General features: G+C 42.5%; 2 protein-coding genes across 3 annotated transcripts in view; one reads left to right on the forward strand and one right to left on the reverse strand.

Moving 5' to 3' along the window:
- LOC126425074 (organic solute transporter alpha-like protein) overlaps window positions 1–22411 on the forward strand; it is a 559459-nt gene that overhangs the window by 299367 nt on the left and 237681 nt on the right. The window lies entirely within an intron of this gene.
- LOC126425078 (gamma-interferon-inducible lysosomal thiol reductase-like) overlaps window positions 1–22411 on the reverse strand; it is a 125052-nt gene that overhangs the window by 85599 nt on the left and 17042 nt on the right. The window contains exons 4-6 of one of the 2 annotated variants that reach the window (XM_050087991.1): window positions 21866–22012; window positions 14614–14673; window positions 11863–12009 (exon numbers count right to left, since the gene is read on the reverse strand). The exons of the other annotated variant lie outside the window; for it this stretch is intronic. Of the exons in view, the coding sequence (XP_049943948.1) occupies window positions 11983–12009; window positions 14614–14673; window positions 21866–22012 (234 nt within the window). The 3' untranslated portion in view covers window positions 11863–11982. Of the gene's footprint in view, window positions 1–11862; window positions 12010–14613; window positions 14674–21865; window positions 22013–22411 lie in introns of those variants that run through there. 2 annotated transcript variants of the gene reach the window in all.

Raw genomic sequence — 22411 nt, forward strand, 5'->3', positions numbered from 1 at the left:
ATGTTTAGTTTTCTTCACTACTGCATCTCTTACGGCCAAGGTAATGTCAGTATGAGCTCTCGCTCTACTTTTCTTTAATTTATCTGTGTTAATTCCATTTATTATTAGTGGATTCAAACAGTTGCTTCCATACTGAGCACACACTGGGTAAGTTGACGCGCCACACAAACAAAGAAGAGAATACCTTCTCGAGGTCTGGGATCTACAAAATTAACTGTAGCTAATGCAAGAGGTTTTATATAGATCAGACGGAACGTAATTTCAGCACAGGATATGAAGAACACCCTAGGTTGACGGAGAGCAGTAATTTCATGATGGAAACACGTTTCAAAGAGGCCAGCCGGAGTGGCCGAGCGGTTCTAGGCGCTACAGTCTGGAACCGCGCGACCGCTACGGTCTAGGCACTGAGTCCGGAACCGCGCGACTGCTACGGTCGCAGGTTCGAATCCTGCCTCGGGCATGGATGTGTGTGATGTCCTTAGGTTAGTTAGGTTTAAGTAGTTCTAGGGGACTGATGACCACAGATGTTAAGTCCCATAGTTCTCAGAGCCAATTCAACCATTTGAAGCGCTACGGTCGCAGGTTCGAATCCTGCCTCAGGCGTGAATGTGTTGAAATGTTCAAATGTGTGTGAAATCTTGTGGGACTTAACTGCTAAGGTCATCAGTCCCTAAGCTTACACACTACTTAACCTATCCTAAGGACAAACACACACACCCATACCCGAGGGAGGACTCGAACCTCCGCCGGGACCAGCCGCACAATCCATGACTGCAGCGCCTTAGGCCGCTCGATTAATACCCATGGATGTGTGTGATGTCCTTAGGTTAGGTTTAAGTAGTTCTAAGTTCTAGGGGACTGTTGACCTCAGAAGTTAAGTCCCATAGTGCTCAGAGCCATTTGAACCATTTGTATCAGAGAGACCGCCTACACTATTTTTGAAGCCAGCGAAGCCCTTCAGACACTACCTACAATCAAGGGATGAAGAGTTCTGGATGCACTCGTGGACATGGGCATGGAAACGAGCATGTGAAGTAAGTTCGTAGATATGTGAGTGGATCGAAGACTTCTTAAATAACAGAACACAGTATGTTGTCCTCGACGGTGATGAGGATGAAATGACGAGGAGGACAATACAACACTCCGTTCCCGAGCGGAGAAAAACCTCCTACCCGGGTGGAAATCGAACCCGGGCCCGTTTGCAGGGGAGGCGAGCACGTTACCACCCAGATAAGCAGGCAGACTATGGCAAGTCACTTCATGGCCCCTGCATCACAACAACGCACGCGCACATTCATGCCTGTTGGTGAGAGAATGTGGCAGAAAAAACGAAATCATCATGCTCCCTCATCATCCGTACTCTCGAGACCTGGTCCCTGCGGACTTCTTATTTAGTTTCCAAAGTTGAAAACCCCGTCGAGAGGACGAAGATTTGCAACGACAGACGAGATAATAGAAGATTCGCAGACGGAGTTTCGCGCGATCCAGAAATAGGCGTGCCAAGACTGCTTCCGGGAGTGGAAACGGCGTTAGCAGCAGTGTATCAATTGTGGAGGAGAGTATTTCGAAAGAGATCATGCACAATAAGAAAAACGTAAGGGTAGAGAAATTGTGTGGACAAAATTTCGGAAATTTTTGAACACACCTTGTACTCGGTTCTCATGGGGCCTTACTGACGTGCCGCTGTCCAGCGTCATCTGCCGGCTGATTTTTTGCCCTCGCCTTCGGTTTCAATAGAACCCCGTGTCACTGCAGGCGTGAGTGTCAGGTGTTACCTCTATCTACATTATTCCTTGTTGTTGTTGTTGTGGTCTTCAGTCCTGAGACTGATTTGATGCAGCTCTCCATGCTACTCTATCCTGTGCAAGCTTCTTCATCTCCCAGTACTTACTGCAACCTACATCCTTCTGAATCTGCTCAGGGTATTCATCTCTTGGTCTCCCTCTACGATTTTTACTCTCCACGCTGCCCTCCAATGCTACATTTGTGATTCCTTGATGCCTCAAAACATGTCCTACCAACCGATCCCTTCTTCTAGTCAAGTTGTGCCGCAAACTTCTCTTCTCCCCAATCCTATTCAATACCTCCTCATTAGTTACGTGATCTACCCACCTTATCTTCAGCATTCTTCTGTAGCACCACATTTCGAAAGCTTCTATTCTCTTCTTGTCCAAACTAGTTATCGTCCATGTTTCACTTCCATACATTGGCTACACTCCATACAAACACTTTCAGAAACGACTTTCTGACACTTAAATCTATACCCGATGTTGACAAATTTCTCTTCTTCAGAAACGATTTCCTTGCCGTTGCCAGTCTACATTTTATATCCTCTCTACTTCGGCCATCATCAGTTATTTTACTCCCTAAATAGCCAAACTCCTTTACTACTTTAAGTGTCTCATTTCCTAATCTAATTCCCTCAGGATCACCCGATTTAATTTGACTACATTCCATTATCCTCGTTTTGCTTTTGTTGATGTTCATCTTATATCCTCCTTTCAAGACACTGTCCATTCCGTTCAACTGCTCTTCCAAGTCCTTTGCTGTCTCTGACAGAATTACAATGTCATCGGCAAACCTCAAAGTTTTTACTTCTTCTCCATGAATTTTAATACCTACTCCGAATTTTTCTTTTGTTTCCTTTACTGCTTGCTCAATATACAGATTGAATAACATCGGGGACAGGCTACAACCCTGTCTCACTCCATTCCAACCACTGCTTCCCTTTCATGCCCCTCAACTCTTATAACTGCCATCTGGTTTCTGTACAAATTGTAAATAGCCTTTCGTTCCCTGTATTTTACCCCTGCCACCTTCAGAATTTGAAAGAGAGCATTCCAGTTAACATTGTCAAAAGCTTTCTCTAAGTCTACAAATGCTAGAAACGTAGGTTTGCCTTTTCTTAATCTTTCTTAACTATTCCTTGAAGTAGTACAAAATTCGGAAATTTGTGGTAAGGTCTGATGGGACGAAACTGCTGAGATCATCGGTCCCTAAGCTTACACACTACCTAAACTAAGTTACGCTAAGGACGACACACACACCTACGCCCGAGGCAGGACTCGAACCTCCGACGGAGGGAACCGCGCGGACCGTTACAAGACGCCTAAGTCCGCGCAGCTATTCCGCGCGAAGTACTGCATTTCCAAAAGTTACCGAACACTTAGGTCATCCTGTACTTCCAGATCTCAATGTCGTTACCAGTCCCGTCGTGTGATGAACGCATACGTAACACCCTACACGACTAGGAATGAATCTTGTTTCATTGTACCGTTTTCAATAGTACGATTTCGTGTGGATTACGTTATCGGTGGCCAACTGCCTTGCCGCAGTTGTAACAGCGGTTCCCGTCAGATCATCGATGTTAAGCTCTGTCGGGCTGGGCTAGCACTTGGATGGGTGACCATCCAATCTGCCGAGCACTGTTGGCAAGCGGGGTGCGCTCAGCCCTTGTGAGGAAAACTGAGGAGCTGCTTAAGTAACTGTTCCGTCTAGGAACCTGATATACGGCCGGGAGAGTGGTGTGCTGACTACGTGCCCCTCCATATCCACATCCAGTGACGCCTATGGTCTGAGGATGACACGGCGGCCGGTCCGCAACTTTGGGCCTTCATTGCATGTTCGGGAGAAGTTTAGTTTTATACTACAGGTGCATGTCGGTAGCCTGAATACACTGATTTGTTTATACCACTGGATTCTGAGATGGTTTAACCAAGATAACTGAGGATGCTTTTCTGAGGTAGTCTGCATTTTTGGTGTGTGGTACACTGTACACATTTCTGCATCGTGTAACATGAGGTCATCTTCATCCCCGTGGAACATTACTGCGTCATCGGTGTGTCTTTTATAGTAAAGAGCCATGTTTTTAACTAACGGATTATTTTGGAAAAAGTTAATTTCAAAGTTATTCGCAGAGATGCCTGCAGTGGTGCCACACAACCTCCGACCCGTAGATATGTGTCGTCGTGACACATGAAAAGGATGAAATAAAGTGCCACGTCGAGAAATTCTACAACTTCTGTAATTTCACCTATACTGTCTTTTTTATACTGTAATAAGATATTTTTATCACGATAGTTTGCCTCTCCGGTACATATAAATTCTGAAGACGTCGTGTCGGGAGGTATATGAAGACCTTTAATTTGGTCAACAATTTCAGCTGTCCGTAAATGCTAAATGCATCGGGCAAAGTACATAGTTTTCTTTAACTATTTTTTGAAGAGATAACTTGGACAGTTGACAGTGGCGATGAGGAACGGGTTGGAGTGGTGATGATTACGGCCTCTTAATTCAGTCAGGAAGGAAAACCGGTAACGGCTGGACCAGTAGGGAATTTACACACTTCATTCACTGGTAGAACACTAATTTATTTCACAGTTTCAAACACATAGCAGCAAATTAAGCTTTTAGTTATTTTGTTAGTTAATTGAAAGGCCAAGCACTGAGACTGTCATTTAAAATCCAGTGCAAGTTTAATAATTTACAGAAAATTTTAACCCAAGATGACCTAATATTCTTTACGACAGAACATACTCTATACAGGGTGTTACAAAAAGGTACGGCCAAACTTTCAGGAAACATTCCTCACACACAAAGAAAGAAAATATGTTATGTGGACATGTGTCCGGAAACGCTTACTTTCCATGTTAGAGCTCATTTTATTACTTCTCTTCAAATTATGGAATGGAAACACACAGCAACAGAACGTACCAGCGTGACTTCAAACACTTTGTTACAGGACATGTTCAAAATGCCCTCTCTTAGCGAGGATACATGCATCCACCCTCCGTCGCATGGAATCCCTGATGCGCTGATGCAGCCCTGCAGAGTGGCGTATTGTATCACAGCTTTCCACAATACGAGCACGAAGAGTCTCTACGTTTGGTACCGGGATTGCGTAGACAAGAGCTTTCAAATGCCCCCATAAATGAAAGTCAAGAGGGTTGAGGTCAGGAGAGCGTGGAGGCCATGGAATTGGTCCGCCTTTACCAGTCCATCGGTCACCGAATCTGTTGTTGAGAAGCGTACGAACACTTCGACTGAAATGTGCAGGAGCTCCATCGTGCATGAACCACATGTTGTGTCGTACTTGTAAAGTCACATGTTCTAGCAGCACAGGTAGAGTATCCCGTATGAAATCACTATAACGTGCTCCATTGAGCGGAGGTGGAAGAACATGGGGCCCAATCAAGACATCACCAACAATACCTGCCCAAACGTTCACAGAAGATCTGTGTTGATGAGGTGATTGCACAATTGCGTGCGGATTCTCGACAGCCCACACATGTTGATTGTGAAAATTTACAATTTGATCACGTTGGAATGAAGCCTCATCTGTAAAGAGAACATTTGCACTGAAATGAGGATTGACACATTGTTGGCTGAATCATTCGCAGAAGTGTACCCGTGGAGGCCAATCAGCTGCTGATAGTGCCTGCACACGCTGTACATGGTACGGAAACAACTGGTTCTCCCGTAGCACTCTCCATACAGTGCCGTGGTCAACGTTACCTTGTACTGCAGCAACTTCTCTGACGCTGACATTAGGGTTATCGTCAACTGCACGAAGAATTGCCTCGTCCATTGCAGCTGTGCTCGTCGTTCTAGGTCTTCCCCAGTCGCGGGTCGTAGGCTGGAATGTTCCGTGCTCCCTAAGACGCCGATCAATTGCTTCGAACGTCTTCCTGTCGGGACACCTTCGTTCTGGACATCTGTCTCGATCCACACGTACCGCGCCACGGCTATTGTCCCGTGCTAATCCATACATCAAATGAGCATCTGCCAAATCCGCATTTGTAAACATTGCACTGACTGCAAAACCACGTTCGTGATGAACACTAACCTGCTGATGTTACGTACTGATGTGCTTGATGCTAGCACTGTAGAGCAATGAGTCGCATGTCAACACAAGCACCGCAGTCAACATTACCTTCCTTCAATTGGGCCAACTGGCGGTGAATCGAAGAAGTACAGTACATACTGACGAAATTAAAATGAGCTGTAACATGGAAAATAGCGTTTCCGGGCACATGTCCACATAACATCTTTTCTTTATTTGTGTGTGAGGACTGTTTCCTGAAAGTTTGGCCGTACCTTTTTGTAACACCTTGTATAAGATACAGAATTTAATAAGTGTAAAGCCGTAATAAAGGCAGAAGTAAATTTATACAACAGTACGAGAAGAGATTAGAAGGGCCTTAATTACCGAATGGTGAAAATAAAACATGATTTATACATAACTGATTAAAAAAAAACGATGGAACCACACTTGAAACAATGAAAAACAATTTAGCTCCAGTATCTAGGCATGACAGTTTTAAGCTGAGGAACACACATCAATTGAAGATTAAACACTTTTTTTTCTATAACACAAGAATAAGGTATATGTTATCATCCCAACACAGGTCAATATTTGCTTAAGGTGAAGGTCACAAGCTAACGGATACAAATCGAGAATTATTCCGAGTATAAACTTCACTTGAACAGCGACAGTAAGCAGTTGCAGGAAACAGCGCGAAAGGCAGTCACCGGCGAGGGCTGCTGAGCATACGCACGCCAGATGACGGGAAGACCCCGGCTAAGCAAGCCGACGGGGCGTAAGTAAGCGGGGCCCGACCCTGCGTAGCACGCACGAGCAATGGGGGACAAGAGACTTACTAGCGACATCTCCACGCAGCACAGATAATTTTAATTAGGCGGAATTTCAACACACAGCTGTGCATAAAATAGATACGAGGGTTGTCCAGAAAGTGAGTTGCGGTGGGTCGCGGAATGGAAACCACAGTGAAAACCAGAAACGTTTTATTTGGAGCAGTTAGGTACACCTTCCTCCTACTTCTCTATATATTCGCCTTTTCAACTTTGAATTTTGTCGTAGTGTGTTATCAACTTTCCAATATCATCGTCATAGAAAACAGCTGCCTGTGCTTTCTGCACTGGTCTGCAGCTCGTTGTCTGTGGAAAAATTTTGTCTTCATAGCCAGCGGTTCTTATGAGCAGAGATGAGACTCAGGGGGAGCCAACTGCGGACTGTATTGTGGGTGATCAAATACTTCTGGTCGGAAACGTTGCAGGAGCGTCTTCATTGCCCCTGCAGTGTGCGGCCCAGAATTGGCATGAGAAGGAACTGCTCGACAGTTGTGTTATGTGGGCTGCATGACACAGGCGAAATCTCTAACCAGGCCCTCATACTTGGCGGGAGACGCTATTCAATACGCGTCTTTACGTGCTCACTGTTCATTCAAAACTGAAAAGAGCGACGCCACACGATCGACGGGCGTACTAGAGACACTGCCCAACACATCTGTGCAAAGCTTTACCGGATTTGCCCAGTGGTTTCCATTTCACGACAGATCGGAACTTACTTTCTGGACAACCCTCGTGGACAACCCTCGTAAGTCTCAGGGTAGAATTAATTACTCTGAACTCTAACCCAACACCATAAAAGTTAACTGCTTTTTAATAAGTTAACCAAAAGATTTAACAAACCAACTACAAATATTTTAAAAAAGTTGTTGCAGCAATAAGAAGGTAATATAAAAAACCATTAGAACAGCCCCAAGGATACTTGCATGGTATTCAAAGCTCATCAGTATTCACATTAGTCCCAAGCGGTTCGGAAAGAATAAATGCTTTCTGGAATGGTCTAAAATTTATCCGAGCGACGTACATAGAACAGACACACCATGTAATATCTTAGACAGCGTAGACCTTTATTATTGGCTTCAAAGAAACCAGAACAACAAAAGCAATTTATAAATTGGGAAATAAAAATAGCAAAACAGACACACATTCTGACATGAAGAATTAATCATCTGTGGTAACTGGTAATAATAGAGATTTCACTGCGCCTCCAATTGAAAATTACAAGATCAATCAACAACATGGCGAATGGACCGCTCAGCACTGGCTTCACGTTCTCTTCACCGATGAGTGTCGCATATCCCTTAACCAGACGATCGTCGGAGAAGTGTTTGAAGGCAACCCGGTCAGGTTTAAAGCCTTAGACACTGTACGGCGAGTGCAGCAAGTTGGACGTCCCCTGCTGTTTCGGGGTGGTATTATGAGGGGCCGAAGGACGCCGTTGGTGGTCTTGGAAGACGCCGTAACGTTTGTACGGTACGTGAATTCCATCCTCCGACCGATGATGCAACCATATCGGCAGGATACTGGCGAGACATTCGTCTTAATGGAGGACAATTCGCGTCCCCATCGTGCACATCTTGTGAATGACTTCCTTCAGGATAACGACATCGCTCGAGTAGGGTGGCCAGCATGTTCTCCAGACATGAACCCTATCGACATGCCTGGGATACATTGAAAAGAGCTGTTTATGGACGACGTGACCCACCAACGACTCTGAGCGATCTACGTCGATTCGCTGTTGAGGAGTGGGACAATCTGGACCAACAGTGCCTTGTGGATAGTATGTCACGACGAGTACAGGCACACATCAGTGAAATAGAACGTCTCTCTGGGTATTAGAGGTACCGGTGTGTACGGCATTCTGGACCTCCACCTCTGAACGTCTCGCTGTATGGTGGTACAACATGCAATGTGTGGTTTTCATGACCAAAAAAAAGGGCAAAGTGATGTTTATGTTGATCTCCATTCTAATTTTCTGTGGAAGTTCCGGCACCCTCGGAACCGAGGTGAAGCAAAACTTTTTTTGATGTGTGTGTAATTCTCATGGCACTGTCTAATATCATTCACCGACATTACATCATCCTTGTTCTACTTTTACCGATCCCCATTTTTTGTTTATTGTTATTTTCAGACATTATTCATTTAGCCAGTCTCAAATATTTGATATGTTATAATTTAAGTATGTTAGATTTTAAAAGGTACATCCAATCATATTCATCACACAGAGAACACACACTCACTCTCTCTCTCTCTCTCTCTCTCTCTCTCTCCCTCTCTCTCTCACACACACACACACACACACACACACACACACACACACACACACACACATATATATATATATATATATATATATATATATATATATATATATATATATATATATATATAAGAAGAAATGCAGATGATAAACGGGTATTCGTTGGACAAATATATTATACTAGAACTGACATGTGATTACATTTTCGCGCAGTTTGGGTGCATAGATCCTGAGAAATCAGTACCCAGAATAACCACCTCTGGCCATAATAATGGACTTGATACGCCTGGGCATTGAGTCAAACAGAGCTTGGATGGCGTGTACAGGTACAGCTGCCCATGCAGCTTCAACATGATACCACAGTTCATCAAGAGTAGTGACTGACGTATTGTGACGAGCCAGTTGGTCGGCCACCATTGACCAGACGTTTTCAATTGAAAGATCTGTAGAATGTGCTGCCCAGGGCAGCAGTCGAACATTTTCTGTATCCAGAAAGGCCCGTACAGGACCTGCAACATGCGGTCGTGCATTATCCTGCTCAAATGTAGGGTTTCACAGGGATCGAATGAAGGGTAGAGCCACGGCTCGTAACACATCTGAAATATAACGTCCACTGTTCAAAGTGCCGTCAATGCGAATAAGAGGTGATCGAGACGTGTAACCAATGGCACCCCATACCATCACGCCGGATGACACGCCAGTATGGCGATGACTAATACACGCTTCCAATGTCCGTTCACCGCGTTGTCGCCAAACACGGATGCGACCATCATGATACTGTAAACAGAACCTGGATTCATCCGAAAAAATGACGTTTTGCCATTTGTGGACCCAGGTTCGTCGCTGAGTACACCATCACAGGCGCTCGTGTCTGTGATGCAGCGTCAATGGTAACCGCAGCCATGGTCTCCGAGCTGATAGTCCATGCCGCTGCAAACGTCGTCGAACTGTTCGTGCAGATGGTTGTTGTCTTGCAAACGTCCCCATCTGTAGACTCAGGGATCGAGACGTGGCTGCACGATCCGTTACAGCCATGCGGATAAGATGCCTGTCATCTCCACTGCTAGTGATAAGAGGCCGTTGGGATCCAGTACGGCGTTCCGTTTTACCCTCCTGAACCCACCGATTCCCTATTCTGCTAACAGTCATCGTATCTCGGCCTATGCGAGCAATCGCGATAGGCTACAATCCGACCTGTATCAAAGTGGGAAACGTGATGGAACGCATTTCTCCTCCTTACACGAGGCATCACGACAACGTTTCACCAGGCAACGCCGGTCAACTGCTGTTTGTGTATGAGAAACTGGTTGGAAACTTTCCTCATGTCAGCAAGTTTTAGGTGTCGCCACCGGCGCCAACCTTGTGTGAATTCTAAAAATCTGATCATTTGCATATCACAGCATCTCCTTCCTGTCGGTTAAATTTCGCATCTGTAGCACGTCATCTTCGTGGTGTAGCAATTTTAATGGCCAGTAGTAAGACTCATACAAAATGTTTACAATGGTTTATCAGAACAATTAAACGATGATGCGTTCATCTGCCAAAAAGTGAAATTTATCTCGATGCAGTGCGATTAGTGACGTCACACTGATAGGAAGATGATGTCTGCTGCCCGTGGTGTCACAGTAACACCTTCGATGTCCTCCTCCGTGTTGCAGTGACATAATGCCGAATCAACCAACAGGTGTATCGGTGAGAACAGCCCATGGCTCAAGCGGACGTGAAACGTGGCAGCGGGACACTTTCTGTGCTACACACTATCCATTCCGTCGCTACACACTATCCATTCCGTGAAACCGCTCCTCCAATTCTTTTTGTGTCTCTGGCAGAATTGCAATGTCATCTGCAAATCTGCAAGTCACTGTTACTTCTGTCAGAAAATTAATTCGGTTTCCAAGTTTTCTCCTTTGTTTCCTGAACTGCTTGCTCAGTGTTCAAAGTGAATAACATCAGGGGTAGGCCACAGCCCTGACTCACTCCCATCTCAGCCAATGCTTTCCATTAAGGTATTTCGACTCTTACAACTGCAGTGTGGTTTATGTGCTACGAAGTCTCTTTTGAATGTATGTAACAGGTGTGTAGACTTACGTCATCTTGCTCGGATAGGAATGCACAATTCATATTTTAAGGTCTAAAACAGTAAACCAGTCAAATCTTTTGTGAAGTATTTTAGAGGAATAAAGATAGACCCACTGAAGATGACACATAGGTGTCCAAACATGTATACATCAATAATAAATGAAAAATGTTTTGTTAAAGGTGTAATTTTAATACCGAATGTAGTCTAATGTGTTAAGTAAAATGTGGACAGCAAATAGGACGAACAAAATGACAACATAAGCGTTTTAAATATGATGCTACACATGACTACTGAAGATTATACATGTAGATTGAGAAACAATAGAAGATCTACTGATCTAAATAGTGAGAAAGAGTTTTATGATGCTACTTCCCAAGATGTTATGAATGTGATGTTACATGGTATTATGCTCAAAGTTTTTCAACAAGTTTCAGTATATTAAGCGTGCATGCAGTTTTCACACGTGCTTCTCGAAAATAATGAATGGGTGGCCTTAAATTAAAATGTAAGGGGAAACAAAGAGATAGGGCACATACTGAGGTGTGAAGGAGTGTTTTAAAATGTGACAGTTTGGTAGTGGGTGCCACTGGGCAAGTGGGGTGGGTAATAATTATGAAGGGAGACTTAAGGCTTAGCTCCAGTGACTCGAACTAGTCTATTAATAATGATTTCAGTGTAACATTTTCAAAGGATTATATGGTGTACTGCTCACTTGTCATACTCTGTGTGTTCTTTTTTAGTTTGGTATCTTTCCTCAGTCCTGGTTAAGATCATTGTAAGCAGTTACTTGTATCATATTTAAAATTTGAATGGTCACAAAATGGTTTTGGGTCTTATGAATAATTCTGTATTTAGCAACGAATGAAACAGTGACTATATTTGTTCATAATAACATTTTATTTTATACAGTAATATAATGTGGGCTGACAATCAGAATCCGTGCTCTGCCATCGTCTTCTATGCCTTAGTGTTAGCCACTGGAGCGTGATTCAAGTCATGGACAAGTTGAAGGCTTCGGTTGCTGGAACAATTTGTACATTGTCAATTAGTCGTACTTCACACATTAGAGTTCTCTCAAACAATAACAATACATAATGAAATTTGGTGTATACATCAAGATTCTTTGCCTGATTCTGATGGAGTTAACATATTCATTCAGTCTAATGAGTTAACAGACTAATCTACCCTTCGATTCCGTAACAATGGCAGAAATCTAATAAATATATGAAACACTTTTAATCGTTTCTTAATATTGTTACGTATAATACCATGTAAAGACAAGTTGTTGTTTAAAGGTGTTAGCAAATATCTGGAAAAGTTCTTGAGTGATATACATCAAGTTTTTACATATTTTAATAAATATTCGGACAGACATAGCTCACACATTTTTAAATATATGTGGTGTTTAAAGTTAAATGCACTACACAAAGGGGAAAAGTTTCTATGAAAAATTTCGAAAAGTTCTTGACCGATTTACTTCAAATTTTAACGCAATAGTCTAATAAGTGTTCAGGTAGACATAAGCTAAATATTTTTAAATGTATATGGCATACAAATATATATATGAAATATATACAACTATACAGAGGTGTTGCTACCGAAATTCTCGAGAAGTTCTTGACCGATTTACTGAAAATTTTGACACGATACTGTAATAATCATTCAGTCGAACATAGACTACATTTTTTGAAACAACAGTGTACAGGCACTCTATTAAAAGCGACTGCAAGAAAGAGAATGTTGTGCAGTGTTCTGCTCTGCTGTGAAAACGTGTGGTTTTGTTTTATTTTTAGCAGTTAGTTTTAACTATAAAAGCAGGCGCTTCAACCATCAAACAAAATGTTTCTCCCGTACATATATTTTCTCGCTATACATATTTTAAGCAAAAATTGTGCCCACAACAACTTGTTGTTTTGCTTTCCTCCTCACATTCGGTTTTCACAAAGAACAGGAAACTTGTGTTGATGTCTTATCGGCATATGATTAGAATACTACTACAGAATCTGAACTTTCAATAACAATAAACAAGACTCAGAGTCTAGGACAGGTGTTAATAGGAGGTGGACAGAGAGGGCAGGGGAAGGAAATGGACATAAATAGGAGAAAGTCGGAAATGTAAAGAGAGAGGGGGAGCAGGAGGTGTACAGAAAGAGGAGAAGAAGGAGAATAGGACGTGTATCGAATTCTCCTACATCTTTAGCAACTGCGTTACTGGGTCTGTTAGTTATATTACATTATGTACTTATTTTGTGACCCTTTCTTTAAAGTGGCTTGGACAATGTGAGCCATGACACACCGTTATGGAGTGAAACAGTATGCATACGATAAAATATTGATTTGAAAATTTACAAATATCAATATTCATAAAATTAAAGAATTAGAAAAACAGAGAAAAATTGTGAGAGTAGAGAAGTAAACAAGACATTACAAAGGAAAGTTCATATCTACCAGAAGCAACTCCTGTACAGAATAGAAGAAGTTATTCACAAGGAAGTTTTACAGCTTACATCTGAAGGCTTAGGATGTACTATTAAATTTTTTCAATTTTTTCAGTTGTGTTGGAAGGCTATTGAAACTGAAAGCAGTACTTAAAGAAGTATCTAAATGCAAGTGTTGTCTGAGTGCCCAGTACTTAAAGAAGTATCTAAATGCAAGTGTTGTCTGAGTGCCTAGAATTCACTGAATGCGTGTTGCAGTTTCACCCAGTTAAGTCAGTACTGTGAACAACAAACCCTGTGATGGAATATGTGTACAGCGATGGTAGAGTTATAATTCAGAGGCACCCGAACGATGTCTTACATGAAGTTCGTGAACTGACGCACTAGACCAATCTGAATACCATTTTTTTGCCCGAAGAATAGTCTTGATGGGTGCACAGAGTTGTTCGAACATTTGATACCACAGAAAATAATAGTATGATGATAAAATTAAGCAAAGGAGCTAGAATGCTTCAGTGTGAGACATAGTGGAGATTGCAGCATTCGGCACCTGCGCAAGGTCTTGAACCTAAGATCCCAAGTAAATTTTTGACTATTCACAGTCCTAAGAATTTAAAATGGTAGATTTCACTGACTCTTTGGTCACCTTGGAACAATAATTTTTTTCTTTTACAGGAGCTATGTGCCAGAAAATCCGTGCACTGCATTTTGTGGCTGTTAAGACTTGATTCTTTCTTCGAAAGCCATGTGCTCACATTAAACGCTAACGAGAACAGAGCTCTGTGGCAGCACCCACCTACCCCACTTTACATGACACCAATTGCACCAGGCAGATCCGAATATCCTCCCTGTTTGTTGACACTGACGCTGGAGGGCAACCTTCTGTTCCCTAATGCAGATAAGAAGAGGATAAGAAGAGGATGTGTGTGTGTGTGTGTGTGTGTGTGTGTGTGTGTGTGTGTGTGTGTGTGTGTGTGTGCGTGCGTGTGTGTATACTGGTATTTTGATCGAAATAAGTCCACTTGATAATGGGAATATCAATAAAATCGACTTATTACAGTTATTTGTCTATTTCAGTTAAATATTCTCAGCAATATAACGTAAGTCTAATATAAACTTAAGCAAATGAAATCTACCTTGATTACGAAACAAGTGTTCACTAATATTATTTCTTATATAGTACTTACCAACACTTTACAAATCTCATTCCAGAGGTTTGTGCGTAATTGTGTTTCATCGTTCTGGCTCTGAAAGCAGATAAACAGGAAGTCAGTTGAAGATGATTACAAACACCGCTAGTGTCGAGCTAATAATCTACATTTAAATATATACCACCGTCAAAAATCAGCAATTTCTAATTTAAAAAAAGAATAAATTGAAAGAAAAGGAATGAATAATTTTCATAATGTGAAAATATGTGCTGTATATGCTTCACAGAAGTGAAACAGGGTTTTGGCCACGAAAGCATAGTGTCGGGCTAAAATCGAAAGAATGACAAATACTGAAGTAGGGGAAACTTCAAAAACGATATTAGATGGTTCAAATGGCTCCAAGCACTATGGGACTTAACATCTGAGCTCATCAGTCCCCTAAAACTAAGAACTACTCAAAAGCTAACTAACCTAAGGACATCCCGAGGCAGGATTCGAACCTGCGACCGTAGCAGCAGCGCGCGTCTGGACTGAAGCGCCTAGAACCGCTCGTCCACAACGGCCGGCCACGATATTAGAAATGACGTTTCACACACCAGTAGAATGAGCTGTGCGGGACAACCTTATTGTTGTTGTTGTGGTCTTCAGTCCTGAGACTGTTTTGATGCAGCACTCCATGCTACTCTATCCTGTGCAAGCTACTTCATCTCCCAGTACGTACTGCAGCCTACATCCTTCTGAATCTGCTCAGGGTATTCATCTCTTGGTCTCCCTCTTCGATTTTACCATCCACGCTGCCCTCCAATACTAAATTGGTGATACCTTGATGCCTCAGAACATGTCCTACCAACCGATCTCTTCTTCTAGTCAAGTTGTGCCACAAACTCCTCTTCTCCCCAATTCTATTCAATACCTCCTCATTAGTTATGTGATCTACCCATCTAATCTTCAGCATTCGTCCGTAGCACCACATTTCGAAAGCTTGTATTCTCTTTTTGTACGAACTATTTATCGTCCATGTTTCACTTCCATACATGGCTACACTCCACACAAATACTCTCAGAAACGACTTCCTGACACTTAAATCTATACTCGATGTTAACAGGTTTCTCTTCTTCAGAAACGCTTTCCTTGCCATTGCCAGTCTACATTTTATATCCTCTCTACATCTACCAACATCAGTTATTTTGCTCCCCAAATAGCAAAATTCATTTATTACTTTAAGTGTCTCATTTCGTAATCTAATTCCCTCAGCATCACCCGACTTAATTCGACTACATTCCCATGTCCTCGCTTTGCTTTTGTTGATGTTCATCTTATATCCTCCTTTCAAGACACTGTCCATTCCGTTCAACTGCTCTTCCAAGTCCTTTGCTGTCTCTGACAGAATTACAATGTCATCGGCGAACCTCAAAGCTTTTATTTCTTCTCCATGGATTTTAATACCTACTCCGAACTTCTTTTGTTTCCTTTATTGCTTGCTCAATACACAGATTGAAGAACATCAGGGAGTGGCTACAACCCTGTCTTACTCCCTTCCCAACCACTGCTTCCCATTCATGTCGACTCTTATAACTGCCATCTGGTTTCTGTACAAATTGTAAATAGCCTTTCGCTCCCTGTATTTTACCCCTGCCACTTTCAGAATTTGAGAGTATTCCAGTGAACATTGTAAAAAGCTTTCTCTAAGTCTACAAATGCTAGAAACATAGGTTTGCCTTTTCTTAATCTTTCTTCTAAGATAAGTCGTAGGGTCAGTATTGCCTCAAGTGTTCCAATATTTCTACGGAATACAAACTGATCTTCCCCGAGGTCGGCTTCTACCAGTTTTTCCATTCGTCTGTAAAGAATTCGCGTTAGTATTTTGCAGCCGTGACTTATTAGACTGATAGTTCGGTAATTTTCACATCTGTCAACACCTGCTTTCTTTGGGATTGGAATTATTATATTCTACTTGAAGTCTGAGGGTATTTCGCCTGTCTCGTATATCTTGCTCACTAGATGGCAAAGTTTTGTTAGGCCTGGCTCTCCCAAAGCTGTCAATAGTTCTAATGGAATGTTGTCTACTCCCGGGGCCTTGTTTTGACTTAGGTCTTTCAGTGCTCTGTCGAATTCTTCACGCTGTATCATATCTCCTATTTCATCTTCATCTACATTCTGTTCCACTTCTATAATATTGTCCTAAAGAACATTGCCCTTGTATTGACCCTCTATATACTCCTTCCATCTTTCTGCTTTCCCTTCTTTGCTTAGAACTGGGTTTCCATCTGAGCTCTTGATATTCATGCAAGTGGTTCTCTTTTTTCCAAAGTTCTCTTTAAATTTCCTGTAGGCAGTATCTATCTTACCCCTAGTGATTTGCGCCTCTACATCCTTACATTTGTCCTCTAGCCATCCCTGCTTAGCCATTTTGCACTTCCTGTCGATCTCATATTTGAGTCGTTTGTATTCCTTTTTGCCTGCTTCATTTACTGCATTTTTATATTTTCTCCTTTCATCAGTTAAATTCAATATCTCTTCTGTTACCCAAGGATTGCTAATAGCTCTCGTCTTCTTACCTACTTGATCCTCTGCTACCTTCACTATGTCATCGCTTAAAGCTAGCCATTCTTCTTCTACTGTATTTCTTTCCCACAGTCGTCTCAATCGTTCCTTAATGCTCTCCCTGAAGCTGTCTACAACATCCGGTTCTTTCAGTTTATTCAGGTCCAATCTCCTCAAATTCCCACCTTTTTGCAGTTTCTTCAGTTTTAATCTACAGTTCATAACCAATAGATTGTGGTGAGAGTCGACATCTGCCCCTGGAAATGTCTTACAATTTAAAACCTGGTTCCTAAATCTCTGTCTTACCATTGTGTAATGTATCTGAAACCTGTCAATATTTGCAGGCTTCTTCCATGTCTACAATCTTCTTTTATGATTCTTGAACCAAGTGTTGGCTATGAATAAGTTATGCTCTGTGCAAAGTTCTACCAGGCGGCTTCCTCTTACGTTTCTTACCCCCAATCCATATTCACCCACTACATTTACTTCTCTTCCTTTTCCTACTATCGAATTCCAGTCACCCATGACTATTAAATTTTCGTCTCCCTTCACCGTCCGAATAATTTCTTTTATCTCATTATATATTTCTTCAACTTCTTCGTCATCTGCAGACCTAGCTGGCATATAAACTTGTACTACTGTAGTAGGCGTGGGTTTCGTGTCTATCTTGGCCACAATAATGCGTTCACTATGCTGTTTGTAGTAGCCTTCCCGCACTCCTGTTTTTTTTATTCATTATTAAACCTACTACCGCATTACCCCTATTTGATTTTGTATTTGTAACCCTGTATTCACCTGACCAAAAGTCTTGTGCCTCCTGCCACCGAACTTCGCTAATACCATACAGTAAAGCTGCATGGCCTTGGGAAAAATTACGGCTGTAGTTTCCCCTTGCTTTCAGCCGTTCGCAGTACCAGCACAGCAAGTGCCGATTTGGTTAGTGTTACAAGGCCAGTCAATCATCCAGACTGTTGCCCCTGCAACTACTGTAAAGGCTGCTGCCCTCTTCAGGAACCACACGTTTGTCTGGCCTCTCAACAGATACCCCTCCGTTGTGGTAGCGCCTACGGTGCGACTATCTGTATCGAAGAGGCACGCAAGCCTCCCCACCAACGGCAAGGTCTGTGGTTCATAGGGGCGAGGGGAACAACATTATTAAAGTTGTTTAAATTCTGTGTGTGTAATTAAAACAAAATTTGCATTTAGTTTTATTCATATAAAACACCATCAGCTGTCTGCAATGAAACAAATTTGGAACCAGCTGTCACCTATAGCTACACTCCCACATTAGTAGTTTTGTTATGTCGAGTGATGGTGAGTAAGTGGGCAGTTGTACATGCAATGACGTCAGCTGTCCTCGAGTGTCTCCCTGCTCAGGTGAGCATGGCTTGTCCTGTGCATCCCCCCACCCCCACCCAGTCAACTGATCTAACACGTGGCGTGGTAGCACGTACGTCGTCGCTGCCGACCAGTGTATGCAGGGGGTTAGGGGCAGGAATGCACGTCTATGCATTGTGCTATTGAAGTAGCTACGGAGTACACAGCGCTTAGACTATACAACAAATGTAATAATTTTTTAACATGGTTTACCTTCACTAGTATAAGAAAGATATTCCATTGCCTACTTCACCCTCTTAGGATTAGACTGTTGTATGCTATCACGATATCAAATTTCATCGAACTGGATCAGCAGTTTAGTCGTGAAAACAAAAGACAGAGTTATTTTTGTTTTTCGTAATATCACTATGGAACTGATAAAATTGCGTCAAAATATACAGAAAATGTAAAATACAGACACTGACCTACTGTATTTCATGGCAAAGCAAGCAGACTGACGAAAAACAGATTCTCTCCCTGTGTGGGAATCACACGATTTGTGTGCGAGCACCAAGGGACGTAGACACCAAGACACATGGAAGTTATTTCGGTCCTGTAGATGTCCTCAGACAGCGTAGGTGGTTAAGGTGACCGCTTGCGTCTAGTGGGACATCGGGGTTCATGTTTCTGTCTGGTACAAAATTTCGTATTTTACTAGTAAATCGAATAGCCATTGTACAAACGTGTTCTCCATTGGCGAATGCATTTCATAGTTTAATATGGCTGCTCCTCCAGGAATGTGTGCATGTAAGAAGGTATGTTACATCGAACTTTAAAGACGCTGTGAAATGAAGAAGGGGGTCGACCGAAGCTTCCGATCCCACCCGTCGGCTTTGAGCAGTAACCTAAGGCTGTTGTGGTGTGTGACGTCACGACGGCGTGGAATTTAGTTTGTGAGAGTGGCGTGTTTGTAGGTGTCGTTTTGATACGATCGGTGGTGCTCTCTGGTGGTGCGTTAGGTGATGTTTTTGGTTTAGTTTGCGAGTGCGGTGTCGTGTGTGAATTTTGGTAAATTGATTTTTTTTATGTCTTTGGTAGGTATGGATATGACTGACAGGGTCAAAAGTTTTCGGTTGTCGCTCCACATACCGCCGCCCCTTGTCCGAGACGCCGGAACTTTAAGTAAGCCCCATTTCTTCACGACATACTGAACACGACTTCATCCAAAAATTCGAATAGTTGAAGAAATTTTATTAGAGACAACGCACTGTCCCCCATCATAGCCGACAACCGAAAACTGTTGACCCTGTCAGTCATATCCATACCTACCAAAGACATAAAAAAAATCAATTTACCAAAATTCACACACGACACCAAACTCGTAAACTAAACCAAAAACATCACCTAACGCACCACCAGAGAGCACCACCGATCGTATCAAAACGACACCTACAAACACGCCACTCTCACAAACTATTTTCCCACGCCGTCGTGACGTCACACACCTCAACAGCCTTACGTTACTGCTCAAAGCCGTCGGGTGGGATGGCACGCTTCGCTCGACCTCTAGGTCAAGGGAAGTGTCCGATTCCAGATGATGATGTGTTATTTGGGGAGTTTTGTGATGTCGGTTTTTTTCGTCGTTTTGCGTGGGAGTGGGTGTCTAAATTTGTTTATATTTAGTATGTCCCCACCCTAAAACCCCCTATTTCCCGCGTTTGTACCGTTAGTGTCATTGGGCGTTTTGTGGAACTTGTGTGTGTTTGTTTTTCGATGTATTTTCGTCCTCATAATGTGTACGTAACGACTTTATATGTGCCATATTGGACTCATGGTTTATGGTCGTTTCCGCCATATTTGTGACGTCATGGGTCAAAGCAGACGGGCGGGATCGGACGCTTCCGTATTTCCAATGAAGGCACCGCTCCACTGGATGATATATGAAATTTAATGCATTCCACTTTAATTATTTACACAGCTGGTGGATAGAAAGATAACAGGAGTTTAAGACAGTTATGAAAATCAGTAATACGACCGGTTTTTAATGTGCAGGGTGTCCACAACAGTCAGCGCCAGCTCTGGAGTAGAAAAAAGGCTAGGCACCAGCTGTGTGGAATATGGATGAAGATTAATGTGAAGAAGACTAAGCCAATGATTTCTACAAGGCAATCAACGAAAATTAAAAGTAAAAATTAGTGATGAGGTAGTGGAACAAGTTGATAACTTCGGTACATAGGTTGCAAAATTGCTAGAAACATGATGTTTAATCAAGAAATAAAATTAAGGATTGCTATTGCAGAATTGTGTCTTACACAAGGAGGTGTATTTTCCATGGTCTTTTAAATAAACAGTTAAAGAAAAGATATGTGGTTTAGATGGAGTGCTATCGTCTATTGTGACGAAAAATGAACAATACGGTGAAGAGAGTAGAAATACGTAGAAGCTTTTGAGATGTAGAACTGGAGATGAATGGGCGGTGTGCAATGGGCAGATGTAGCAAAGAGTGTTATTGTGTTACAAAAGCTGAACGAGAAAAGACAAATACTGGAAACAGTTTAGAGGACCAAAAGAAATTGGCTAGGCCACTGCATGAGAAATGACTTTATAACAAATAACTTCTAGAAAGAATTTCATTTCAGAGATAGAGAAACAACAGATAAAATCACAATCGAATTTGGTGTTACAGCAGAATCAGTAAACATGTTCGCATGGGGATGAAATGATGATGAGACAACACAACACCCAGTCCCTGAGCGGAGAAAATCTCCTACCCAGCCGGGAATCGAGCCCTGGCCCGTAGGACGGCAATCCGTCACGCTGACCAATCACCTATCGGGGCTGACATCATGTAACTGATGTGGAGGTATTGAATAGAACTGTAGAGACAAGAAATTTTTGGCACAGCTTGACTGGAAGAAGGGATGAATTGATAGGGAACATTGTGAGACATTAATCGATTACGAATTTTGTACTGGAGGGGAGTGTGAGTGTGTGTGTGTGGGGGGGGGGGGGGGGGCGTAAGTATCGTAGACGGAGACAAAAGGTGAATGCAGTAAGCAGATTCAGAAGGATGTAGGTTGCAGCAGTTATTTGGAAATGAAGATGCTTGCATAGGATGGAGTAGCTTGGAGAGCTTCATCAAATCATTCTTGGGACTGAAGATGCTGACAATAACCTGCCATCTGCGAAAAGCCGCTTATGGGACGAGAGCCCCATTCTCGGCGGAAGTCTCTTTCCGCAGCATTATCTCCCCAAACAGGTGCTTCAATCTTAAAGAATGCTGTGTTGTGCGGTGATAGACCTGCCTAATTAGCAGAACACATGATCGTTGTAATCATCGTAACCAAGCAATTTCACCGAAAATAAAACCTCGTTCAAATAGGCGAATAAATAGGAGAATTTCCGTCGTGGTCTGTCACCCACTCACCCCGTTCAATGTGATGGTGGGTAGTTCCTCAACTCCCGGATCCAGCTCTTTAGTTTTGTCTCCGTTGAGTTTAAGCAGTTGGCTGCCCCTCGCCGACTTGGCGCAGTCCGCTATCGGCCTCCATTCGATCCCCAGGGTCGTGGCACACTGAAAACAAACCCAACAATAAACAACAATAAATTTTCTTGAGGGATAAAAGCGTTTATGTACAAATCCACATGGATTTACAAAGTATAACTCGTGCTGAATTTATACGCATACAAAGTATTATACAGGGTGTTACAAAAAGGTACGGCCAAACTTTCAGGAAACATTGCTCACACACAAAGAAAGAAAATATGTTATGTGGACATGTGTCCGGAAATGCTTACTTTCCATGCTAGAGCTCATTTTATTACTTCTCTTCAAATCACATTAATCATGGAATGGAAACACACAGCAACAGAACGTACCAGCGTGACTTCAAACACTTTGTTACAGGAAATGTTCAAAATGCCCTCCGTTAGCGAGGATAAATGCATCCACCATCCGTCGCATGGAATCCCT

This window comes from Schistocerca serialis, chromosome 10 (genome assembly GCF_023864345.2).
Source record: "Schistocerca serialis cubense isolate TAMUIC-IGC-003099 chromosome 10, iqSchSeri2.2, whole genome shotgun sequence".
Taxonomy (NCBI): Eukaryota; Metazoa; Arthropoda; class Insecta; order Orthoptera; family Acrididae; genus Schistocerca; species Schistocerca serialis.